The sequence below is a fragment of the Phacochoerus africanus genome, chromosome 1, assembly GCF_016906955.1.
Source record: "Phacochoerus africanus isolate WHEZ1 chromosome 1, ROS_Pafr_v1, whole genome shotgun sequence".
NCBI lineage: Eukaryota > Metazoa > Chordata > Mammalia > Artiodactyla > Suidae > Phacochoerus > Phacochoerus africanus.
In genome coordinates this window covers 119495220-119507527 of record NC_062544.1, presented here as the reverse complement: position 1 = coordinate 119507527, position 12308 = coordinate 119495220, and the positions used below count along the sequence as shown (strand labels likewise).

The window sequence follows — 12308 nt, the reverse complement described above, 5'->3', positions numbered from 1 at the left end:
AAACTGTTCTCCATAGTGGCTGTACCAGTTGACATTCCCACCAACAGTGCAGGAGGGTTCCCTTTTCTCCACAACCCCTCCAGCACTTGTTGTTTGTGGATTTATTAATGATGGCCATTCTGACTGGTGTGAGGTGGTATCTCATGGTAGTTTTGATTTGCATTTCTCTTATAATCAGTGATGTTGAGCATTTTTTCATGTGTTTGCTGGCCATCTGTATATCTTCCTTGGAGAATAGTCTATTCAGGTCTTTTGCCCATTTTCCCATTGATTGATTGGCTTTTTTGCTGTTGGGTTGTATAAGTTGCTTATATATTCTAGAGATTAAGCAAGCCCTTGTCCGTTGCATCATTTGAAACTATTTTCTCCCATTCTGTAAGTTGTTTTTTTGGTTTCTTTTGGGTTTCCTTTGCTGTGCAAAAGCTCTTCAGTTTGATGAGGTCCCATGGGTTTATTTTTGCTCTAATTTCTATTGCTTTGGGAGACTGACCTGAGAAAATATTCATGATGTTGATGTCAGAGAGTGTTTTGCCTATGTTCTCTTCCAGGATTTTGATGGTGTCCTGTCTTATATTTAAGTCTTTCAGCCATTTTGAGTTTATTTTTGTGCATGGTGTGAGGGTGTGTTCTAGTTTCATTGCTTTGCATGCAGCTGTCCAGGTTTCCCAGCAATGCTTGCTGAATAGACTGTGTTTTTCCCATTTTATGTTCTTGCCTCCCTTGTCAAAGATTAATTGACCATAGGTGTCAGGGTTTATTTCTGGGTTTTCTGTTCTGTTCCATTGGTCTGTCTGTCTGTTTTGATACCAGTACCACACTGTTTTGATGACTGTGGCTTTGTAGTATTTCTTGAAGTCTGGGAGAGTTATGCCTCCTGCTTGGTTTTTGTTTCTCAGGATTGCTTTGGCGATTCTGGGTCTTTTGTGGTTCCATATAAATGTTTGGATTGTTTGTTCTAGTTCTGTGAAAAATGTCCTGGGTAATTTGATAGGGATTGTATTGAATCTGTAGATTGCTTTGGGTAGTATGGCCATTTTTACAATATTGATGTTTCCAATCCAGGAACATGGAATATCTTTCCATTTCTTTACATCTTCTTTGATTTCTTTGATTAAAGTTTTATAGTTCTCGGCATATAGGTCCTTTACCTCCTTGGTCGGGTGTATTCCGAGGTATTTGATTTTGTGAGGTGCAATTTTAAAAGGTATCGTGTTTTTGTATTCCTTTTCTAATATTTCATTGCTGGTATACAGGAATGCGACTGACTTCTGAATGTTAATCTTATATCCTGCTACTTTGCTGAATTTGTTAATCAGTTCAAGTAGTTTTGGGGTTGAGTCCTTAGGGTTTTCTATGTATAGTATCATGTCATCTGCATAGAGTGACAGTTTGATCTCTTCTCTTCCTATATGGATGCCTTTTATTTCTTTTGTTTGTCTAATTGCTGTGGCTAGGACTTCCAAAACTATGTTGAATAGCAGTGGTGAGAGTGGGCATCCCTATCTTGTTCCTGGTTTGAGTGAGAAGGCTTTCAGTTTTTCTCCATTGAGTATCATATTTGCTGTGGGTTTATCATAAATGGCTTTGGTTATGTTCAGTAATGTTCCCTCTATGCCCACTTTGGCAAGAGTTTTTATCATAAATGCATGTTGGACTTTGTCAAATGCTTTTTCTGCGTCTATTGAGGTGATCACATGATTTTTTACTTTTCTTTTGTTAATGTGGTGTATGACGTTGATTGATTTGTGTATGTTGAACCATCCTTGTGAACCTGGGATGAACCCAACCTGGTCATGGTGTATAATCTTTTTGGTATGTTGTTGGATTCGGTTGGCTAAAATTTTGTTGAGAGTTTTCACATCTATATTCATCAATGATATTGGCCGATAGTTTTCTTTTTGGGGGGTATCTCTGTCTGGTTTTGGAATGAGGGTGATGGTGGCATCCTAGAATGTCTTTGGGAGTATTCCTTCTTCTTCAACCTTTTGAAAGAGTTTAAGGAGGATGGGCACCAATTCCTCTTTATATGTTTGATAAAATTCACCTGTGAAGCCATCTGGTCCTGGACTTTTATTTGTAGGGAGTGATTTTATGACCTCTTCAATTTCATTTCTAGTGATAGGTCTGTTCAGTTGGTCTGTTTCTACTTGATTCAGTTTTGGCAGGCTGTAAGATTCTAGAAAGTTGTGCATTTCTTCCAGATTGTCAAATTTGTTGGCATATAGTTGTTCATAGTATTCTCTTATGGTTTTTTGTATTTCTGCATTGTCCATTGTGATTTCTCCTTTTTCACTTATAATTTTGGTTATTTGGGTTCTTTCTCTCCTCTTTTTAGTGAGTCTGGCCAGGGCTTTGTCAATTTTGTTCACCTTTTCAAAGAACCAGCTCTTGGTTTTATTAATTTTCTCTATTGTTTTTTGAGTCTCTATTTTATTGATTTCTTCTTTGATCTTTATAATTTCCTTCCTTCTGCTGACTTTAGGTCTTTTTTGTTCTTTTTCTAGTTCGTTTAGGTGGAGTGTTAAGTTGTCAATTTGGGATCTTTCTTCTTTTTTGAGAAAGGCCTGTATTGCTATAAATTTCCCTCTGAGCACTGCTTTCGCAGCATCCCATAGATTTTGAGAGGTTGTGTCTTCATTATCATTTGTTTCAAGGTAGTTTTTAATTTCCTTCTTGATTTCCTCTTTGACCCATTGGTTTTTTAGTAACATGTTGTTTAGTCTCCATGTAGTAGGTTTTTTCTCTTTCCTTTTCCCATGGTTGATTCCTAATTTCATGGCATTGTGGTCAGAGAAGATACTTGAGATAATTTCTATGCTCCTAAATTTATTGAGGTTAGCTTTGTGTCCCAATATGTGGTTGATTCTTGAGAATGTTCCATGAGCATTTGAGAAGAATGTGTATTCTGCTTTTTTTGGATGTAGTGTCCTGAAGATATCAATTAAGTCTAACTTTTCTATTGTTTCCTTTAGGATCTCTGTTGCTTTATTGGTTTTCTGTCTAGAGGATTTGTCCATTGATGTGAGGGCTCCTACTATGATTGTATTCTCATCAATATCTCCCTTTATGTCTGTTAATATTTGTTGTATGTATCTGGGTGCTCCTGTATTTGGGGCATATATGTTGACGATAGTGACATCCTCTCCTTGGATGGATCCCTCAATCATTAAGTAGTGTCCTTCTTTGTCTTTCTTTATGTCTTTTGTTTTAAAGTCTATTTTGTCTGATATGAGTGTTTCGACTCCTTCTTTTCTGTCTTGTCTATTGGTGTGAAATATTTTTCCCCACCCTTTCACTTTCAATCTATATGTATCTTTTGTCCTAAGGTGAGTTTCTTGTAGGCAGCATATTGAAGGTTTTTGCCTTTTTATCCACTCAGCCACTCTGTGTCTTTTGATTGGGGTGTTCAGTCCATTGACATTTAAGGTGATAATTGATAGATGATTATTTATTGCCATTTGAACCTTGTGTTCTCGTGTTCCAGTTGATTCTATGGTTCTCCATTCTTCCTTTCTTTTTTTCTTTTTTTTGGTTGGATGGTCTCCTGTTATTATCTGCTTGAGTGTATTTTTTTTTCATTTTTTGCAAATGCAATATTTGCTTTTGGCTTGTGGTTGCCCTGCTTTTTTAAGTATGCTAACCCCTTCCCATAATTGTGTGTTTTAGCCTGATGGTCCTGTAAGTTCAAACACTTCATTACTATATTAAAATTAAGAAGAGAAACATACAAACAAACAAACAAAAAGTGTTATTTATTTCCTAACATCCCTTGCCCACATTTTATGGTTTTGATGACTCTTTTTTATTTTTTTCTTTTTAATTTTATTTTGTTTGAAGCATGTTCATGATTAAATCTGTATGCTGGCTTATTTGAGTGACTGCTCTCTGATTGCGGTTTCCTCAGTCCTAGTTCTTCCTCTTCTTCTTTTTTTTTTTTTTTTCCTTTCCTTTATCTTCCCTTTCCTTCCTTTCTTTTTGGTTTAGAGAAGCCCTTTCAATATTTCCTTTAACCTGGGTTTTGTGTTGCTGTATTCTCTAAGTTTTTGTTTGTTGGAAAAAATTTTATTTCCCCTTCTATTTTAAATGATATTCTTGCTGGATAGAGTATTCTAGGTTGCATATTTTTTCCTTTTAGCACTTTAAATATCTCTTGCCATTCCCTCCTGGCCTGTAGTGTTTCTGTAGAGAAATCAGCTGATATTCTTATGGGGGTTCCCTTGTAGGTAACATTCTGCTTTTCTCTTGTTGCCTTTAGGATCCTCTCTTTATCACTAACTTTTGCCATTTTTATTATGATGTGTCTTGGTGTGGGTCTATTTGGGTTCAGTTTGTTTGGGGCCCTCTGTGCTTCTTGTATCTTGAACCCAGTATCCTTTAGATTTGGGAAGTTTCCAGTGATAATTTCTTCAAATATATTTTCCATCCCCTTATCTTTTTCTACTCCTTCTGGAATTCCTATTATGCGTAGATTGGCCTGCTTTATATTATCCCATAGGTCTCTTATGTTGCTTTCCAGTTTTTTGATTCGGTTTTCTGTCTGTTGACCAGATTGAGTGATTTCCATTATTCTATCTTCCATATCACTGATTCGTTCTTCTGCATTATTCATTCTGGCTTTTACTGCCCTTAGTTCAGTTTGCATCTCTGCAAATGAATGTTCTAGTTTTTCTTGGCTCCTCCTTATATTTTCTAGTTCCTTTCTGAGGGTGTCTGCATTACTGTTCATATCTTCTCTTAATTCCTTCAGTATTTTCACTATTTCTCTTTTGAACTCCAGGTCTGTCAGACTGCAGAGATCTGTTTCATTGTTGATTGTTTTAGGTGAGTTCTCCTGTTGGTTTGACTGGGGGTGGTTTCTCAGCTTCTTCATCTTGCTTGTTGTTTTCTTTCTCCTGAGGGAGTTGTACTGTCCGTTATCGGGCAGTGTTTGCCTTGTCACTGCCGTGGAATATTTCCTGAGGGCTGGCGTTGTTGGTCAATCTTTTTTGAGGCAGTGTGGCTTTTCTGGAGTGTTGATGGGGCTAACAGTGTTTCTTTGAAGCAAAGGAGGACTTCCTGAGGGCAGACAGGACTGGGAGGTCCACACCATGATGGTAGCAGATTTCACTTGGTCATGCAGAGCTTGCTCTGGTGTTTTTAGGCTGTGGGGTTCTTGCAGGGGGTTGGCGGTGTTGGGCAGCTGTTCCTCAGGAGTGCAGCACCCCTGGGGGCTGGAGCAGCTATCTGGGTCACTGAGAACCTAAGAGGCTCTTCCCTAGGGCAGCCCAACTCAGAAGGACGGCCTGCAAATGTAGGCGGATCTTTTCACAGTCTGGACAAGCTTGTTGCAGCTTTTCTGGGCTTCAGGGGCTCCTCCAGGGGGCTGGTGGTGCTGAGCAGCTATTCCGTGGGAGTGGGGCACCCCCTGGGGGCTTGGGCGGGTAGCAGGGCCATTGGGAACCCAAGAGGCTCCTCCCCAGGGCAGCCTGACTCAGAAAAACCATCTGAGATCTTTTCCCGACTCGGCCAGGCTTGTTGCAGCTTTTCTGGGCTGTAGGGGGTCCTGCCTGGAGCTGGCAGTCCTATGCAGCTGATCCTCTAGAGCTTGGCACCCCCTGGGGGCTTGGGCGGGTAGCAGGGCCGCTGGAAATCCAAGAGGCTCCTCCCCTAGGCAGCCCGACTCAGAAAAACCGTCCGAGAATTAGGCAGATCTATTCATGGCCTGGCTAGGCTTGTTCTAGCTTTTCTGGGCTGCAGGCCTTTTCTCGGGGGCTGGTGGTGTTTGGTGCTGCTCTGTGGAAGTGTAGCCCCTCCAAAGGGTAAGCAGGCCTGTGCAGGGACAGCCCCTGCGGTGGTAGGCTTCAGGCAATTGTTGAAGCCAGCCCTCCTGGATGGCAGGCAGCCCCAGGTTCGGCGAGAGCGTAGGGGGTGGTGGGGGTGGGGGGAGGGGATGCACTGGGAAGCACAGCTTTCAGCTAGCTAGCAGGCCTGTAAGCTTGCTGTGGCGTGGGGGTATTCTATGGGGACCCACCCCTTCTTCTCTCCCCTCCCCAGCACGGGCGCAGACCAGGCTCTTCTCCCAGGTTCCCTCTGATGCGGCTTTCCACTTCCCCGCCCCTAGGGTATTGCTCCCTTCCTCTGTGACAGCTTTGTTTTCTAGTCTCCCAGGCAGTCTCTGCCCCGTCAAATGGTTTCTAGACCTCCCAAGCAGTTTTGGCTCCACCCCGCCCCCCCCAGCCCGGGGACTAACCTCTGGGGCCGAGGTCTCGGTGCCCAGCCCCCACCCAGGTGTCTCAATTTTTGGTGACTGTGCCCGTAGTTCAGGTGGTCCGTTCGGTTCTTGATCGACTTTTCCATACTCCAACTTACTGCTACACTCTTCTCTGCATCTGGAGATTCCTCCGGTTCGTTTGATCTTTCCCCCGTGTAGGTGACTTTCCAGGGTGCAGGATCCCTTTCTCCTCCGCAGTTCTCTTTCGGGAGCGCCCGTCCCGCTCTGATTCACCTTCTCTCACTCTCCTCTTTTCTCCCGTTCTGCCCAGTAATGTCACATATTTCTTGCCGTTATTGGAGTTTAGGTTCCTCTGCCAGCGATTGGTTGCTGTTCTGTGCGAGTCATTTATTCTGTAGATGTGCTTTTTTTGTTGTGTTTGTGGGAGAGGGCGAGCGTGTCCCCCTACTCCTCCGCCATCTTGTCCTCCTCTTGATTCAGTTTTGGCAGGCTGTAAGATTCTAGACAGTTGTCCATTTCTTCCAGATTGTCAAATTTGTTGGCATATAGTTGTTGATAGTATTCTCTTATGGTTTTTTGTATTTCTGCAGTATCCATTGTGATTTCTCCTTTTTCATTTATAATTTTGTTTATTTGGGTTCTTTCTCAAGGAGGATAAAGTCTTTTGTGAAGAAAACTGGCCACACTCTCATGGTGTAAAGGACTGGAAGAAAAACTAGAAGAACTGGAAGGAAAAAATTAAGCTTTTCTGGCCCCAATACCTTTTGACACATTTAAGTTTCAATTTTCTGTGTTTGGCTTCTGTAGCTATCATAGTTAGAAAAACTAATGATATACTATCTATTTAGGTTGGTGAAATGAAAATGGAGCTTGTTCAATTACAACCCAAATTGGAGGAAGCTAAAGTTGAAAATGCACATATGATGCAGGTAGAGTATCCTGAATTTTTAAAATTGATGTCAGAAGACAATTGAAATATATAAAATTAGTCTTGAAAATAGGTCTTCATATTTTGCTGCTAAATCTTAGGGATGTTACCCATTTCACTTGACTCATTGGGTTCCATGTGGTTTGTGCTGTTTTTGAAAAGAGGTGGGAAGCCCATTACCAAATTAGTTTACATATATTTACATTTCTCCTCATTTTATCCTTCAAAATGATATGTTGCCATTCCCTCATTTTCAGATATTATTTTGTCTCTAGGATAGAGAAGGCAATATGATATTTAAGGACATGTATTTATTTTCTTTCCTTCTTTTCTTAAGGTTATTGAGATAGAGTCTGCACAAGTGGAAGCAAAAAGAAAGTTTGTGAAATTTGATGAAGAGATAGCCAGTGGAAAGGCTGAAGAAGCCCAGGCTCTGAAAAATGAGTGTGAAAGTGATCTAGCTGAGGCAATTCCAGCCTTGGAAGCAGCTCTGTCTGCACTGGATACACTCAAGGCAAGTGTTTGAATTAGCTTGTGTTTCATCAACAAAGTAAAACTGTATACAGGTATTTGGTTAACTTGGTATAGTTCACTTTCAGTGGGTGGTGTTATATTGTTTTTGTCCAGTCAAATGAAACTTTACTGTTTTTTATTATTTATTTATTTATTTATTTATTTATTTATTTAGCTCCATTTAGAACATATTCCCAGGCCAGGGATCAAACCCACACTGTGACCTGTGCCACAGCTGCAGCAATGCTGATTCTTAACCTGCTGTGCCACAAGAGAACTTCCAAAACTTTACTCTTACAATTCCTCTTTGATATACTGTAATTTTATATTTTTTATTTTTGTATATTATTTATAATTTTCATTCAGGGTATTTCAGTGGAAATGGAACAATCTCTAAGAGGCCAGAGTAGTTTTGTACATAGACCAGGAGACATTCGTTAGGGTGTGGAGCCACCTTTCTGTACCCTTTTGGGTGTGCATGTACAGAAAAAACTAAAGATCATTTCCAATACAGATGTAAGTGGCACCTATCTGCATTACATTGTGTTGTGTGTGACTTTTTTACAGTGTCTCTAGGCAAAACTAAAAGAACTTTACCATCTAAAGTAGAGACCAGCTTTTGTTGACTAGGGAGGCCCAGTGTAGTATGGAAGTTCAAGATATTCAGACCCCATTCTTTGCCTTTTTTTTGTAATCAATGGCCTAACTTTCAGGTAAGATACCTGACAAGATGGTGAGTTCAACCTGTGGGTAATTCAGCATCTTACAGGATCAAACTGTATCTGTTTTTCAGTTACATCAGCCTTGTAATTGAAAACATAAGATTGTTTTAGAGCATTTATAGAAACTTCCTAGAACATAAGAGTGTTTTAGGGCATTTATAGAAACTTCCTAGTGCTCTCACTGTACTGTGAACCAGGAATTTTAAATTCTGAGCTTATTATTTTCTCATGTCTATTCTCTGGCACAGTTAAAACCCACATGCTGCTCAGTGATCTTTCTTCATTCTCTTCTTAGATGTTTATCACAGCAGCCAATTATTCTGACAGAGTTTGTTTTTAATAGCCATTCCATTCCAGATGACCATGAGCACAAATGTAGGTAACTTTATCACTGTGTATCATAAACTTTCAGCACTACATCCTCTGATACTCACAGGATTCTTGATTCTTGATGCCTTTAAACCCCACCAGTTCAGGACATGGGTATCAGGTTTCCCTTTTAGTTGTTTGTACCCTTCCTGGTATCAAATATTGTATTAAAATAGTTAAGATTCAGTTTCAGAGAAGATAATTGATTTTTTTAGTGTTAGCATACAAAAATGCTTTAGGGAATTTTATAAATGAATTACAGAATTCCTGAAATGACTCACAAAGCCAAGTTGAGGAAATTGTCTACCAGAGGAATGATCACTCTGAGCTGGAAGCCTGCAGAACCTTCGTACAAAGCCATACTGCCCCCACCATAACCCACATCAGCAAAACAGATGCCTCATCCCCTACACATCTCCCCACTTATTCATTCTGAATTCTAGTATCACCTGAGTGGTCTCATGGTGGAACCTAATGACTTCCTACAACTCTAACTTTCCAACGATTGCAAGGGAAGTAAGAAGGATATGGAGTGGATAAGTAAGGGAATCTGTTGTATCTGTTATAACAATATATGCCTTTTCAGAGAATAAATTCGGACTTGGTACCTAACTCTTTTTTCATTTGGGGGGAGTAAAACTAGTATTATATGCAAGCAAATAAAGGATTAAGTCTTATTCTAAATTAGGGTTCTCAGCTTGGGTTACAGGGATGGCCTTAGTATGTGTAAAAACTTTGTGTATATGTGCGAAAATATTTTCTCTGGAAGATTCATAGCTGTCATCATATTCTCCTAAGAATCTATGAATTCTCAAATACTTGAGAACCACTGGTCTTAATCTATGCTTAAATTCTCTTTTGTGAATTTTTTTTTCTTTTTTGGCCCCCCATGACATGTGGAGTTCCTGGGCCAGGGATCAGATCTGAGCCACAGTTGTGACTTAAGCCACAGCTGTGGCAACACCAGATCCTTAATCCACCATGCTGGTCAGGGGTCAAACCTATGTCCCAGTGCTCCCAAGATGCCATCAATCCCGTTGCGCCACAGAGGGAACTACTCTTTTGTTAATTTTTTCATAACCATGCATAGCAAAAAACAGCTACAATTTCAAATGAAAATTAATGCCTTTGTTATTCTTCAACATTATTTTTTAAACTCTTGTCATTTAAAAATAAACTGTTTTATTATTCTTCAACATTATTTTTTAAACTCTTGTTATTTAAAAATAAACTCTCATTATTTAAAAATAAATAACCCCTTGGCGCAGTGGGTTAAGGACCTGGCATTGTCACTGCAACAGCTTGGGTCACTGCTGTGGTGTGGGTTTCGACCATGGCCCAGGAATTTTTACTGTGGGCATGGACCAAAAAAAACAAAAACTATTCTGAAGGTATATTCTCTTTTCTTTTGATTTAGCCAGCTGACATTACAATTGTGAAGTCAATGAAGAATCCTCCATCTGGTGTTAAACTAGTTATGGCCGCTGTTTGTGTCATGAAAGATATAAAACCAGAAAAAATTTCTGATCCTTCAGGAACTGGAGGCAAGGTAATAACTAGACACAGATTTATATCATATTCATGAACATAACACTTTACAGCAATTATTATCAAATTAAATATCAACAGTGCCCAGTCCAGGTAAGACACATTCTTTTCCAGCTTATATGTATTCCAGGATAAAGCTGAGGCAGTGTAGCATCAGAAAAAATGTAGTTCAGGAGTTCCCGTCGTGGCGCAGTGGTTAAAGAATCCGACTAGGAACCATGAGGTTGCGGGTTCGGTCCCTGCCCTTGCTCAGTGGGTTAACGATCCGGCGTTGCCGTGAGCTGTGGTGTAGGTTGCAGACGCGGCTCGGATCCCGCATTGCTGTGGCTCTGGCGTAGGCCGGTGGCTGCAGCTCCGATTGGACCCCTAGCCTGGGAACCTCCATGTGCCGTGGGAGCGGCCCAAGAAATAGCTACAAAAAGACAAAAAAAAAAAGAAAAAATGTAGTTCAGATTGCTTCCATTTCCTCTTCTGTCTATGCAGGATTCCCCACTATCATGGGGTGTGTTCGGAAGAATGAGATACTTGTGCTTTTCCAGCTAAGATTCTTAAGAATGTGATATGGTTATACAGGTGTTGTTTTGGAGCATTCAAAAAATTCTGCTTACAGAACAGTAAAGCACAGTAAAACTGTTAAAAGTATATGCTCTGGAGCCAGAATGTCTATATTCAGAAATCCTGACCCATCAGCAGTGTAACCCTGGGGAAAGTACTTAACCTCTGTGGAATTCAGCAAAAGGAGGATTGTCATAATACCTGCCTCATAAAGTTAATGTGAGGATTAGATTAGTTAATATACTTATAAAGCTCTTATGTATGAGGCCTTACAAACAGTACACTCATAAAAAATGTTAGCTGTTATTACGATTATTATTTAGAGCTATATCCCTTAAAAAGGAAGGCATAGCATCTATCCTAGATTAAATTTATAGGCTCATTTTCTTTTTAGTTCTTTTTTTCTTTTCAAGTTATTATAATACCTAGGTTTGAATTCCTGGACTGAGGAATTGTGATTTTTTGGGTCCAATCTATCCTTCATTGAGATAATAAAGATAAAATAAATAGGCTCTTTGTCAGCTTACACTCATTTACACACACACACACACACACACACACACACACACACACCCCACACACATCCCAATCAGACTTCTGAAAATAAGAAAAAGAATGCTCAGATAGTTATTTAACATCTTTTATTGGCATTAGTACCATGTGCCTTTTCTTATAACTGGCACTTACTATGTGTAATCTTTGTCTTTCTGCTTTCTCTTTATTTTACTTGGAGAATCTAGGTAGGTAAGGAGGTTGCCAATAATAAAATATGTTTGTTACCTGTCTTGGTCCATTTGGGCTACTATAACAAATTACCATAGATTGGGGTGGCTTATAAACAACAAAAATTTATTTCTCACACTTCTGGAGGCTGGAAGGTCCAATATCACAGTATAGTAGATTCAGGTCTGATGAAGGTTCACTTCCTGGTTTATAGACTACCATCTGTTTGCTGTGTCCTCACGTGGTGAAAGGGGAGGGAGCTCTCTGAAGTCCATTTTATAAGGGCGCCAAAACCATTCATAACCTAATCACTTGCCGAAGTATCTCCAAATACCTTCACATTGGGAATTAGGTTTTAGCATGGGAATTTGCGAGGAGGACACAACATTTTTCAGTCTATAGTTCTACTTTTCTGGTTTGAAAGTTGAGAATAAAGGAAAATAAAAGTTGAAATAAGAAGTTCCCAGAGTTCCCATTGTGGCATAGTGGAAACGAATCCAACTTGTATCCATGAGGAAGCAGTTTCTATCCATGGCCTTGCTCAGTGGGTCAGGATCTGGCATTGCCATGAGCTGTGGCATAGGTCACTGATATGGCTCGGATCCTGCCTTGCTGTGGCCCTGGCATAGGCTGGCAGCTGTGGCTGTAGGGAAGACCTCTAGTCTGGGCTTCCATATGCTGCAGGCAGAGCCCTTAAAAAAAAAAAAAAAATCCTCTTGTAGGGAGTACCTGTCCAGCA

General features: G+C 40.2%; 1 protein-coding gene across 1 annotated transcript in view; it reads left to right on the top strand.

The window, feature by feature from the left end:
- DNAH12 (dynein axonemal heavy chain 12) overlaps positions 1 to 12308 on the top strand; it is a 236067-nt gene that overhangs the window by 144309 nt on the left and 79450 nt on the right. The window contains exons 48-50 of the mRNA XM_047777497.1: positions 7060 to 7140; positions 7477 to 7653; positions 10161 to 10292. Of these exons, the coding sequence (XP_047633453.1) occupies positions 7060 to 7140; positions 7477 to 7653; positions 10161 to 10292 (390 nt within the window). The remainder of the gene's footprint in view (positions 1 to 7059; positions 7141 to 7476; positions 7654 to 10160; positions 10293 to 12308) is intronic.